Raw genomic sequence first — 13,344 nt, forward strand, 5'->3', positions numbered from 1 at the left:
TTTTACGACATCTGCAACATCCATCCGAAACCTGGGGTCCACAAAGGGGAAAAAGTGTGTTTGTTTTTTTTAAAGGTTGATAAAAATGAGATGTCTATCGATCTGCTCCGCCCTACATCAATGCCTAGGTCACGCATCAAAGTTATTGAATCCGAGAATTTTCTATCTAGATTTATACCGGGCGTGAGATGCCCAGAGATTTGTACAATATACGTAGACAGAATAGACAATTGCATGACATCTATGATACTTGTTCCTTTATCCAAAAGTCCGATATTCCATTCCAAATTTTACAAAGACATAAAGACATAATACCGCTGACCGCTTAAATGGTAATTGGGATCCCTGTGTGTTTGACAGACTTATTGTTTTACCCTGTTGTTTTACCAGTGCGTGTTTCGGACGATGTTTTCTAAATCGTTTTCTATTATTTCCACGCTTTAATTTTAGATTTGAATGATGTCAGGTCACCGATATTACAGATCCCAGTCCCTGAATGCTCAATGGAATGATTTGAGTCAATCAATCAGTCAGCTTCTTGTAGAAGATGAGAATAAGCCGACGGAAGTAAACCGTGTTGGTCAACAGGCTGCTGTCAGATCCGATACTGCTGATATTACCAATAAACACTGGGTAGATAGCAACTGTAGGACTCATTGTACAGCTAGTGATTGTGCTAAAAGGTTTACTATCACTGAAAGAAAGCATCATTGCAGAAGGTAAGAACGTTGATCTATAAATAGACCATTCCGTCATACTGTACCTAGGTACCTCATTAAACGACCTCAGATTTTCTCTGATGTTACTGGTCTGTTTTGATTTAGATGTGGCGAGGTGTTTTGTGGTGCTTGTAGCCAGTACAGACGTCGATTGTCAGTTTTTGCAACTCCTGATGCTGAAGGAGTTCCATACAGGGTGAGTATTATGCACAACAGTCTTGTACTTCATGAAGTTAACTATGTTTATACATACCTTAATGAAGTACCAATACCTTGATCGAATTTGAGCAGTTAATGTAATAGCTTAATAATTAAATGCATGAAAAGCTCAGGCTAAATTAGACAAGTAAAGGATTAAAACAGAAATAAAATAGAATGAAATGAAGGGAAAGAAAGAGGGACATTTATTCCTACGATGATACACATATATGACAAGACACCTTCAACTTCTATGTAGTTTTACTATGTATTGTTGCTAGAAGTATTTCATCTTACTTAATTTGCAGGTTTGTAAGAAATGTTATGATGTTGGACCTCAGACCCTTGGTTCCGTTCGGTCACGTCTTGCTGAATTTGGTTATTACAAAGAAAGAAAAAAATCCAAGAACAACAATGGCACTAAAAATCATTTGCTTCCATTGAAAGCTCTGAACTATGAAGAAGAATGCCAAAGACTTGTGGATGGCTTTAAGAAGAAGGCTGGTTCCTCAAAGATCATGAGTTTTGTGATGGGTACATTGAGTGCTGTGAAAATACCTGAATGGCAGAAGTCCAGACACTGGATTGTGAGTGCTGCTACACATCTCAAAACTGAATTTAATTACAAAAACTAGCTTCTTTTTGTAAACAGTACTCTGACCTTGACAATATGTAGGCACAAATCTCCCTCCCCTCCCCCTCCCTATCCCCTGCCATTTGTAATTTTGTGATTTAAACAAACTTTCATGTTTAAGAAAACTAATAAACTAATCCCCAGATTTTTTACTGATTTTAATAGATTTTTTACCTATTTGATTGATTGACCATAGGAAAAGTCTGATCAGTGCTTATGTTGCTACAAGACCTTCTCTTTGGCAGAGATGAAGCCACATTGCAGGTAAGTCTGCTTTATATGTGGCATCGCGTACATACATGTACATGCTGAAAGACACTTTTCCCAAGGAAATAGAATGGTAGAATGGTAGAATGGATAAGTCAAGCAGTAAATATTAAATAAAAAATATAAATAATCTTTCACAATTGAAAGATCCTTTATAGTGCTTCATACAGGTGCATTAATTCACAAGCTGACTAGATATAAGCATGAGATACCGAATGAGAATCTATACCTAAAATAAATTTTTATCAGCCCAACAATAGTTTCTATAGATGTGCTGATGTGTGTCACCATGGTTTTACTTCCATTCTTTGTCAAACATGACTCTCCAACTGACCTACTACTAACTATATGCATCAATAGAGCAAAACCTAGATTTACTGTTAGATTGTTGTCTGACAGTCTGCAGTCTAGCTACTTCTATCCTACTAAAATCTCACCAGTTGATATCTGGATGTTAATCATCTACATACTCCCAATGACTAGTAATAATGATAAGTATATTGTTTTTAGGGTTTGTGGTAAAGTGATCTGTTCAAACTGCTCATCAGAAACACTGATTGTATATGTTGAAGATGTTAACAAAGATGTGAACTGGTGCCTCATCAACATCATTGGATCGCCTGATAAAGAACCTGATGTATGCTCGTATTTAAGAATATGCAACCAGTGTCATGGTGAAGTGGCCAAGATACAGGGAAGACAAGCCATAATGGCAGAACAAACAGAAACGGATGGACTTCATGTATCCTTGGTTGATGAAATGGTGACAATTAACCAGTCTTTGCTTGATATACAGGGAAATATACTAAGAGTTCTTCCAATGTATGAGCAGCTTGTTGATGCTGTTGAAGCTAAAGGAGATCTAAAAGGTCTGCTTCCACAAGGCGGAAGTGCAACTCAGGCTTTGGCCAAATACCACTTAGATCTTTCTGACCATTTCACAAAGTTTGCCGTTGTTATGCAGAGTCTGAAAAAACTGAAACCAAGGACTAACACACAAGTAAAGCTTGCCAAAAATTTGACATCTTCAAAGTTTTGCTTTTACAATGATAACTTTTCGGTTTACAGAGAAAACAAAAAGAGGTTAGAACAGATTCTTCCTTATGAGGTACTGGAGGGAGTACAGAAGATTGTAGATGATCAAGCAATCAACAGTGCATACATAGTAATCAAGCAATTGGGTTTCGAGGCACTGTTGTTGGTATCTTCTGAAAAAGTAGATGACCATATAGCTGCTATGCTGGTAAAGTGTGAAGAAATCTGTAAAGATGAACTACAGAAGCAGTTGCAAGCAAATGATTGTGAGTTTGAAGAACACCTTAAAACTGTACAACAGCTTCTTCAAATACAACTTAAAAAACATCGCCTTGTGAAACCTTCAAGAAGATTGACCAAAACATATGGTGCCAAGTATGTTGAAGGGTTTTTGCTGGATCGCTGTCATCTTTTACTTTCTCAAACAATGCGTCAACTAAATGGGAAAACAGCAGTGAAGAAATTTAAATCTTCAAAACATGCTTTAGAAACAACTAAAATGCAGGTTATGGAGCTACGTGACCAGATGTAGAGATTAATATGTAAAAACAAAAGACTTTTTATTACAGTAATTATATTTTTATTTTGAATAATGAATGTTGAATAAAAATCTTGTAGGTTTTAAATCAAAATGGTGTAAATTAAAACAGATTTTTGGTAAGTAAATTTTATTATTTTTTGTCAATTTTATTTTTATAAAATTAATAATTTTTCATCAAAAATTAATTGTATACTCTTTTTTTTAACTAATATTTTTTTCCGTGGTATTATCTTTGTATATTTACGATAAGATGTTCTTGATCATATTTTTATTTCCTGATAATAATTCTATCTTATAATCTTGTAATTATTGGTATCTTGTAATCACTTATTTACACTGTAAAATAATTAAAACAACTGAGAGCTAACCATGAATCTTTGTAAAAAAAACTCAATAATTCATGAAGGAAACACAATAGAAATCATGACCATGAAGGAGGTTTTATATCTGATATAGATTCGTCTTCATTTGCATAAACTTTAACTTGGATTTTCTCTATCTAACTTGGTTCATTTCATAAAGAATTCTGTACAGTATGAGAACATATACATCATGAGCTTTCTAAGCTATTCAATAAACTCACAGACCGTATTTTATTGGGACTAAAACCACTTGGCTACGCCTCGTGTTTTATACCTGATAAAACACTCCTGCTCATTTATTATAAACATTACGTAAAAGTCCAATTGTTCTATCACTCTTCCCAAGGAGACCAAGCTCCGTTCTTCTTTGCCGTTTCATATGCCGTAGGGTCATTAGGTTTCATGATAGGTGGTACTAGACCTTTCATGTAATATTGAACCCGATCTTTCATCTTATGTACGAGATCAGGATATTTGCTACTGAGGTCAGTTCTTTCTGTTGGATCAGCTGTAATGTTGTATAAAGCTTCTGTGATAACAGTAGTAGTTCCATCAGTCTAGAAAAAGTGGAAAACTTTAGTTAAAGTAATGGAACCATCTTTCAAAGGTATCATCTCATTGTTTTTTTAGAAACATTGAAATGTGATTGTAATTATAATATTTATTTTTTAGAGTAGAAGAGTGTTATTAGACATCCTGTGTTTAAGGAAAAAACTGTGTCAAGTCGGCATCGCAGTGCAATTGCGGGACTGTTTAATATATTTTAAAGATGGCTTTTTTGTCCCCCAAAACCATCCCACAATGCACTGTGATGCCAATTCGACCCAGTTTTTTTCTCAACCTAGGAATGTCTAAATTATAAGCCGGTATTTCCTTAGGTCCATTACAGTCCTACCCCTCCCCCCATTGTGTACATATATAATGACTGAGTACCTTGCAACATGTAGTGTCATCCTTCATTTCTGGTGGTATGTACCAGGTAGAGTTTGGTACATTTAACATCAGCTTCATGTCTCCCATCCTAACAGCTATTCCTTCATAGCCAGGTGCACTAGTAGCATTGTTAGGTAAGTCAATGTTATGAAGGATTTCAGTTCTTGGTGATGGCTGATCATATGCAATAGTCTTCCATACATCAACTCCATCAATGGCATCATTCTTGTCTGAACATCCTACAAAACGTAGCAGTAAGCTGTTGATGTATTTTGTCATGCACTATCTTTCAGCCAGGTTCACTCCAAAACTGCAGAGAAGCCCCTATATTAGGTTAACTTTTACATCATATCATCATCACCTCAGTTGTCGGTGAATTTTGGATCCTAGAATTTTTTAGCTGGAAATAGTTTTAACTCTGATTTTTGTTTTTTTCCCATGAACCCCTTTGAAACTCCCTCTACTAATGTCTTGGAATGTATGCCTCATAAGCAAAGAAACATTATTTACAGAACCTGTTCACTAACCTGCTAAATGAGTTAATGTTGGGTACCAGTCAGTCACATGCAGTAATTCTTTACAGACAACACCTTTCCTAGGAACCAGTCCACCACTAACAAAGGCAACTCCCCTCACTCCTCCCTCCCACAGCGTGGTTTTCTCCCCCCTTAAAGGCCAGTTGTATCCACCATATAGATGGATACCACCATTGTCAGTACTGAATATCAGTAGTGTGTTCTCCCAAAGACTGCAAAAATAATAGGATATTAAATTGATGAAATTGTTTGCACAGGTCGAAGCTGTGGAAGGGGTAAAAAAGGCCTGGCTAGCTACACTTTTCCCATTTGTTTTGATTTTGGCTTAAAGTTCATTTCCAAACTCTACACCGCTACCACCAATTAAGTTGGAATCCTACTGAGCTGCCTGTAGAACATGTGACTAAGATGGGGTATCCATATATCCATGTATCCATGTACATCCAGAAGAATGGACTCTTCCATATTACTTTCCCCATGTGCTGCACACACATACAATAGCATTTTACTTACCCAGTTTCTTTCAGTGTTCTAGTGATGTTACCTATTGCCTTGTCTGTATAGTCTATCTTAGCAGCATGAATCTGGCGGGTTTTATCAGTAATAAAGCTATACTTTTCAATGTACTCTGATGGTGCTTCCAAGGGATCGTGGACATTTTGAAATGGAAGATACAAGAACAGTGGCTTTGAATGATCATGGGACCTTATTATTTCCTGTGTACGCTGAAAAGTGGCAATAAATGGGAATACTTCACACTTCACCCATATATGGAGCTAGTTGCATTACAGGATATATTCAGAGGAAGGTATGCAAGAGGTAAGAGAAAATGATACTACATGACGATATTATATGTAGATTAAGGAGAAATCAGTCACTGATACCCCTCAAACATCGTTTGGGAAGTAAATGGGTGAGAAAACAAGGAGACAGAATATTTTGGGTAATTGCTTGAAAGAGGGTCTTGAATCACAAAAGTGGGTCATTGGGGTAAGGGGGATTGGAGGCAACTTGAGATTTTGTTCTTTATAACAACTTTCCAAATTATAGGGATAACTAGTTTTCTAGGTTTTCAAATGGAGAAATAGAAAGGAATTGACCAATTTCTCAACCAACAGACCTTGGTGTAAACATCGGTAGCGTAAGTACCATTTTCTTCCTTTAATATTCTCCTGCCATCCCTAAAATCCAGGTAACCCAGTATCTGATGTGTGTAAAAATGCTCAGCACCACAATAGAATCCAAGAAAAGAATCAAAACCACGAAACGTTGGGGTATAGTCCCACTTGTAGAAGCCAAGATGCCACTTGCCTACCATATGTGTTGCATATCCTATTAGAATATAGAAAATAGATTATTTATTGACTGACTTAACCCAGTGAAAGTGCCACCACTCCTTGTGAGAGATCAACGTCTTACCTACTTCTTTTAGTTTTTCTGGTAAAATCTTAAAGTGTAGTGGCAACCCTGATGGTGAAGGTGGATATATGATGCCATGTTGTAGCCCTGCGTAAAAAGACAGTATATTGAACGAATTTCCTAACATGAATATAATTATGAACTCTCTTAAATCCCAGAAGGAATATTCAATAATAGCCAAGGATAAGAGTCATTTCCTTATACCAGTGTGTATTGGATATCGGCCTGACATCAGAGCAGATCGGGTTGGAGTACAAATTGGTTGTACATAATAGTTATCGAGTATTATCCCTTCTTTAGAGAGGCTGTCAATGTTATCTGTGTTGATTTTAGCCCCGTGATATGATACATCAAACCATCCAAGGTCATCAACCAGCATGAACACAATATTAGGTAGTTTATCTTCTACAGTACGTCCAATGGTCGTTATCAGAAATACACATAGGAAATACCTAGTTTTGACTGATATCACAAGCATTTTGCTCACACCAGTGCGATAGAAAAATGTTTGATTTGGTAGCACTAGTTTACAAAATGTACGGCATAACTAATATGACTGGCAAAGCATTGCATAAAAAGTCACGAGAACACAGGGAGCCCACACTTCCTTTACTAATACCACAGTAATGATGAAAAGGTAAATTATACACCGTGAAAAGATGAAAAAACTTACTGACGTTTCGGACGCTAGTCCTTCGTCGGAGTAAAAGACCTCTTTTACTCCGACGAAGGACTAGCGTCCGAAACGTCAGTAAGTTTTTTCATCTTTTCACGGTGTATAATTTACCTTTTCATCATTACTGTTTCATTAGAAACACCGACGCAGCTCACACTAGTTTTTAGCTAGTTATATCTTTTTCTTTACTAATACCGTGACGTAATGATTAGTACGAATTTAGCAAATCGAGGTAAATAGTCTGTTTATTCATTTTTGTTTATTAACCATTGTAATGTTTGAATCAGCAGATGCAAAATCGAAAATGACTTTAAAATAAGAAATTAATATAACTAGAATGTTACATGATACAGGTCACGTGATATGTCCTACATTTATTACAACGACATCCGTCTACGTAATAATAATAAGTTAATACTATTTGGAAAGAGAGTTGACGCTTTTGACATTCAGCTCCAAGGAGCATTGTTGTCCGCTCTCTTGATCAAGAGATACTCTATTTATTTGTTTTCAGGTTTGCTTCACATCCATACAACTCCATCCTGAGTGCTGGAAACTGTTCCCACGTTACTGGTCTGATCTGGACGTATTTTGCTTGCATCGGGTTTGTGAAGTTAAAGAATTTCTTGCCCTCCACTGTGGTGCAACCTTGAAGATGCTACAGAAAAAAAGACAGGAATTCTGGTATCAAATGTCAGTACCGACAAGAATGCTACAGACATGACATGTGTAACGCCGCCATCAACACAGCACAAGTCTGTTTCAGAGGTAGGACACGTGATGTGCGACATTGTTAAGTGGGACGTCGTACGCAACCACTAGCACTGATTGAAAAGAAGGGAGATCAGGGCTCTGCTGAAGCTTTACAGTGAGTTGAACTATGTGGAGGCTTAGAGTAATATGACGTTGCGCACAGTAAACTATTGCAGAGCTCGCAAAAAGCACACCGAGATAAAATCGTACACTTAAAGTAAAGCGCCCCATCTACTTTTTTACGTTCTTCGGTTCGTGTCTTATATTATTTTAGATGCTATTTTATAGAAATATAATACAAAAGTATTTTGTCTATACTATGTCTTTCTTATCCTTATCTACTGTTAGTATAATGGTACCTTATGTCCGTCCTGTGTGATGTAATCTGTCCAGTTACTACCATCCAAGCTGAAGGAAAAATATAGCTGTTTAATCCACGCGCCTCCATTAGGAAAGCTCGAAATGTTTGTCCCTTGAAGACAAACACGAGATATACTCTTGGTTTCTTTTAAATTAACTTGAAAATAAGGAGACATGACGTCATTTGAGGAAGAGATCCAGCCCTTATCGTCGTCAAGGCGACCATTAGATGGTGGATATCCCGGGCGATAAGATGAGGCTTGCAGTGCTGCATCGGGAATGGCCTTACTTTTCATCCCAAGAGGTTCGCCAAGCAAGGTGCAATCTGCAAAGTAGAAACGTTCAAAACAAAGCAGTCAGAACTACGCTTAATTGTGCCTCAGTCGAGAGTCTTAAGGCACATAAAATCTAAAGGTTTCTTTGCCTCCTTGCCACCTATATACTGTTGTTTCCTAGCTACCAGCTTACCTTCACAGAATTCACCTGTGTAAAAAACCCCACAGTCACACTTGAAACCACGGCAACATGACGTCACCAAGCACGTGACACCATTCTTACAAGGGAACAGTGCGCATGCGTCCTTTGTGTAATGTTTCAAACTGTCCATATAAACCACACCATCACGTGGTACCAGATCACAGGGATTGGTTGATTTACTTCTCGTGTTCAATTCACACGCTCTTGTCACGTGCTTGTAGTTGAGACTGAGACATCGTTTGTCGTCCTCGCATGATATAACGCATGTTTCAAAGTTTTTACCATATATGGTATCAAACACGTGACCTTCTAGCTTGTAATTGGCTACTGAACTAACGTTCTGGCATCCATGATGCAGTCGGTGTGAGATCACTGGGTCGAGAATTATCTGACCAGTCAGGAGGCTTGTTAGGAGAATCCCAAAAACAACGTACTGCATTACATTTGTTAGATTATCTCGGCAACGATCTACAGTAAAAAAGAGCATTTTATTCTTAATTTAGATATATGGGATGATGATTTCAATAAAAAAAGATGGAACACGTTTACGATGCCGTCACTCTTAATTCTTGCGTTATGATTGGATGGCGTGACTTTTTGCTTTTCGATAGGCTCGATGTGGAAACCTTTTCAGCGACAGGGTCTATTAGCCGGTGTGTTACAAAAAGGAGTTTTTTAGTCTTGTGAAGGAAGAAAAACCAGAGGACAATTACTGGTGCCTGTGAATTTCTTCAGTCAATATGCAATTCAATTTTCACTATTCACTTTGTAGGCTATACTTGCTTACACTTATTTCAATAAAGTTAGTCACCAAAAAACCTAGAAAGTTGAGATCTCTGAGGATCATGGGAAACTTTTAATATCAAACAAGTAAAGCTTTTGATTTGCAGCTTGAGGATGCTCAGAAGAGGTGAGACTGTAACTGGTAAAAGATCTAAAATCCATCAACAGTTAAAATGTAACTACCCATAGTCCTTGTTGGTCTCAGCTTTGTTGCTTTTCAGGCGACTAACCTTATTGAAATAAGTGTATATTACTACAACGATTCACACACAGACACAAGGCCACATATCGATGCTGAGCTGAGCTTTGAATTAATATGATACCAAAGAAAGACTTCATTTCTTAATGCAAAACACTGAAATATTTGTTCACTTTTAAGTCTATCTAGTTAAAATGTTTCTTCATTTACTTTGTGTTTGTTTTTCAGAGATACTAAAGAGAAAAGCTATTTATTCTATTTTGTTTCAACCATCTCTATTGGTGGATTTTTTGACCAACGAAACCTTTTCAACAAGCGAAAGGTTCGCCAATAAAAACAGCTTGTTGGATTTCGCTTAGATTATGTGTCGTCTTTTAGACAGACAGTGTCGCGGGAAAGCGAAGGAACGGCAGCTCGTTCTGTGACTACAATAGTTTTTTTTATATTATGTACACTAGTACTCATCTTGAAGAATGAATGGGAAATATAGTAAAAGAAAAGAAAACTGCATGGTTCTAATAGAGGAGCAAGAGAACTGGACCATGAAATGTCGTGTCTCTCTAATGACATCCAAATAGGCACAGTGCCCTTCACGAATTTCAGATCCTTATCATTTTTCTTCCCCCGTTTCTTCCCCCGTTTCTTCCCCTTATCAGCTAAAATGTTCTTCTATACCACCTACTTACACAAGACAGTTTTTTTGCTATGCCTTTTTAACAATTCAATATCAGAGTCTCATTCTATCGATAAAGTCACGGTACACGTACAGATTTTCCCCTGTGATTGTGAATTACACCAAACAGTATACTTTTTCGTATTAAATACAAGAAAGTAGCGACGAGGTATGAAAAATCCAGAGTAAAATTTAGTATGCGATCTTTATTTTGACCGTTTCACTCATAACTGATGAACTACCTATAGATTAAAATAGCGGTTTACCTGTTATTGATATTTAGTGAAGAAGATGCCAGGTTATCGTGTGATAGGAGCAGACTCTACAAACCCGTAAGCGTTTTACCAGAAGTAGTTCGGTAGTTAAACATCAAGGTGTTTCACTAATATTTCCACTGATTCGCTTTAGCAAGCATTTCCCAATATATTTTCCTTGCAACGTCTAACTATAAGCTCTAAGAACTGAACGAAAGGATTCGTATCAAAGCAAACAAAAACCCTTTTTACGAAGGAAAGTAAAAACAGCTGCCAGTCACGATAGATAGCATTTCAGCACCTGGTTAAACCCACGGACTCTAGTTTGTCTCTTAACAACTGCACAACCTCTCCCGACAAATATCACACATATATATCAGTACTAAAATTAACGAGTCACCATTCCGCATAATTGGAACCTTTAGAAATCGCTAGAAAATTAATCCGAAAGCCAAAAGAAACAAAAAGAGATGTCAGAAGTTTATTGAGGAAGTAAAACAGAAATGAAACTCAATCTAATGATTGCTTCAATATTTATCTTACCACGTCAATGATCATCCTCAACTAAATCCATTCAAGTTTTCCCTTCACAGATATACGTGGGAAGATATGCGTACTTATTTTGTTTGATAAGATTTAAGGTTAAAGTTTATATGCAATATTCTTCGATTGGACGTTACGTCATCGCGGCCATGTTGGTGTCATTTAACAAAAGATTTTTCATTAGCATCCATTATTAAGGGCACTCGACAATGGCCATGTTTTTGTATTTTGATCTCTTACAAAGGTCACGTGGGTAGTTTAAAAAAATTAATGTAAAGTTTAAAAAAAACTGTGTTACAAACCAGTCATTATTTAACGCCTGGCGGGTTTAGAATATTTTTTGCAGCATCATAAAGATTAGATAACTTTCCCCATGCGGGAGCACTATCTTCTTATGGTGGCTGCCGGTACCTAATGAATAATAACCCTTTTGATATTGGTCGCTAGTTAGTTTATTATTCATTTAAATCTTTATCTTACGCAGGTGATCCCCTTCCAGTTGTCTAAAAACCATGTCTTCGCGCCTCTAAATCCTCTTACCCACCCCCTCCCCTCAACAATAAATAGAGGTACACATAAACATGCACAGCTAAAAACCGCTATCTTCAAACATCATCGAATCAAATGGTTTGCGCATGTACAAAGCGTGTAAGTATTGTCAGCTGCTTCACATCAAATTCATCATTCGCACTTTCTTTATAACTTCATTTTCCTTTAAAACACGAAAAAAAGACTTAATTCTCAAAATCTCACTATAAATTGGCTTCAAAAACTAAAAATGCATCTAAATAAATGAACAAAAATTCATCAACACCATGGGCTAAATTCCATGCTCATCGCCTAAAAATAGACAAAAATGACCTATTTTGCATCCTTCATAAATAATGCATATTATTGGAAAAGGTGTGAAAATAACCTAAAATCCATAAAAAACCATGGGCTATAGTCCATGCTTTTTGCCCAAAAATAACCTATTTTGCATCCTTCATAAATAACGCACATTTTTGAAAAGGTGTGAAAATGACCCAAAATCCATCAAAACCATGGGAAGGAAGGAAGGAAGGAAGGAAGCTTCTTTATTTTGCCACGGTAAAAACATCAGTCGATTGCCTAAAAATGTTTAAAAGTAAAGATTTACGATTAAAAAGCTAGTTACTGTTTTACATGTTTGCCGTGGAGCCCTTAGTTACAACTTTTCTTACTGTACAAACTATCAATTTCCGTTTTAAATTTTCGTACTGACTTGACCTCTTTTATATTTAACGGTAGGTCATTCCACAATTTTGCCCCACTATAGCTGAATGATCGTTTTAGATATTCAGTGTGTGGCTTAGGTATTGACAGTTTATGATCATGATTTCAAAGGTTGTATTTAGTATGGTAGTCGGAGAAAAGGTTTTGTAAGTAAACTGGTGTACGTCCCTGCATCGTCTTAAACATTAGTAGGGCTTTTTGTTTTTTACGACGAACTGCAAGTGTATCCCAGTTTAATTGGTCAAGGAGATGGCTAGATCTTATGTCATAGTTAGATCTTGTGATAACTCTAGCCGCTCGATTTTGACGCTTTTGTAGTTGAACACATAGTTTATCACTTAATCCATCCCAAACTGCACTACAATAGTCCAGTTTGGGTAGAATTAAGGCTTCGTAGATTTGGATGGCACTATCGGTCGAAATAAATGGGCGAACACGTTTTAGAGCCCCTATACTTGAAGAGATTTTCTTCGAAATGTTGTTAACATGTTCTGACCAATTAAGGTTTTTATCGATAGTGACACCCAAAGATTTGGTGTGATCAACTTGTTTAACGCTAGCTCCATTAATCGCAATATTAATAGTGGAATCGCATTGCGCTGTGAACTTTTGGCGGGACCCAATAATCATAAATTCCGTTTTCGCTACATTCAAGCTTAGCTTATTTGCTAACAACCACTGATGTATATTAGTGAGTTCAGTGTTGATGCTTGGTTCCAAGTCTCCTA

The 13,344-nt window shown here is 36.9% G+C and overlaps 3 protein-coding genes across 3 annotated transcripts; 1 reads left to right on the forward strand and 2 right to left on the reverse strand.

Moving 5' to 3' along the window:
- The first annotated feature begins 357 nt into the window (after positions 1 to 357).
- Positions 358 to 3,877, forward strand: LOC116297158 (uncharacterized). Its single transcript, XM_031705327.2, has 5 exons — positions 358 to 719; positions 825 to 915; positions 1,226 to 1,504; positions 1,748 to 1,815; positions 2,329 to 3,877. The coding sequence occupies exons 1-5, from the start codon at positions 457 to 459 to the stop codon at positions 3,383 to 3,385; spliced, it is 1,758 nt and encodes a 585-aa protein (XP_031561187.1). The 5' UTR covers positions 358 to 456; the 3' UTR covers positions 3,386 to 3,877.
- Positions 3,878 to 4,023: 146 nt separating this feature from the next.
- On the reverse strand, positions 4,024 to 7,210 carry LOC116297159 (arylsulfatase B). Its single transcript, XM_031705328.2, has 7 exons — positions 6,849 to 7,210; positions 6,645 to 6,731; positions 6,346 to 6,557; positions 5,739 to 5,950; positions 5,217 to 5,437; positions 4,690 to 4,928; positions 4,024 to 4,313 (listed from the first exon to the last, which is right to left on the reverse strand). The coding sequence occupies exons 1-7, from the start codon at positions 7,120 to 7,122 to the stop codon at positions 4,089 to 4,091; spliced, it is 1,470 nt and encodes a 489-aa protein (XP_031561188.1). The 5' UTR covers positions 7,123 to 7,210; the 3' UTR covers positions 4,024 to 4,088.
- Positions 7,211 to 7,602: 392 nt separating this feature from the next.
- On the reverse strand, positions 7,603 to 11,056 carry LOC116297160 (lactadherin). Its single transcript, XM_031705329.1, has 4 exons — positions 10,832 to 11,056; positions 8,902 to 9,378; positions 8,433 to 8,758; positions 7,603 to 7,978 (listed from the first exon to the last, which is right to left on the reverse strand). The coding sequence occupies exons 2-4, from the start codon at positions 9,347 to 9,349 to the stop codon at positions 7,817 to 7,819; spliced, it is 936 nt and encodes a 311-aa protein (XP_031561189.1). The 5' UTR covers positions 9,350 to 9,378; positions 10,832 to 11,056; the 3' UTR covers positions 7,603 to 7,816.
- Positions 11,057 to 13,344: the final 2,288 nt, after the last annotated feature.

The sequence above is a fragment of the Actinia tenebrosa genome, unplaced genomic scaffold, assembly GCF_029948245.1.
Source record: "Actinia tenebrosa isolate PJP-AT-01 unplaced genomic scaffold, QUT_ActTen_1.0 PGA_scaffold0__85_contigs__length_37466705, whole genome shotgun sequence".
Classification (NCBI taxonomy): Eukaryota; Metazoa; Cnidaria; class Anthozoa; order Actiniaria; family Actiniidae; genus Actinia; species Actinia tenebrosa.

Excerpts from the sequence above, each read along its gene's own strand:
- LOC116297159 (XM_031705328.2), bottom strand. The coding sequence starts at position 7,122 with ATGCTTGTGATATCAGTCAAAACTAGGTATTTCCTATGTGTATTTCTG. Across the intron at positions 5,438-5,738 it reads AGAACACTGAAAGAAACTGG|TCTTTGGGAGAACACACTAC; the intron begins GTAAGTAAAATG and ends TTATTTTTGCAG. Across the intron at positions 4,929-5,216 it reads AACATTAACTCATTTAGCAG|GATGTTCAGACAAGAATGAT; the intron begins GTTAGTGAACAG and ends TACGTTTTGTAG.
- LOC116297160 (XM_031705329.1), bottom strand. The coding sequence starts at position 9,349 with ATGCAGTACGTTGTTTTTGGGATTCTCCTAACAAGCCTCCTGACTGGT. Across the intron at positions 8,759-8,901 it reads CACAGGTGAATTCTGTGAAG|ATTGCACCTTGCTTGGCGAA; the intron begins GTAAGCTGGTAG and ends TCTACTTTGCAG. Across the intron at positions 7,979-8,432 it reads TCACACAGGACGGACATAAG|CATCTTCAAGGTTGCACCAC; the intron begins GTACCATTATAC and ends TTTTTTCTGTAG.
- LOC116297158 (XM_031705327.2), top strand. The coding sequence starts at position 457 with ATGATGTCAGGTCACCGATATTACAGATCCCAGTCCCTGAATGCTCAA. Across the intron at positions 720-824 it reads AGAAAGCATCATTGCAGAAG|ATGTGGCGAGGTGTTTTGTG; the intron begins GTAAGAACGTTG and ends GTTTTGATTTAG. Across the intron at positions 1,505-1,747 it reads AGAAGTCCAGACACTGGATT|GAAAAGTCTGATCAGTGCTT; the intron begins GTGAGTGCTGCT and ends GATTGACCATAG.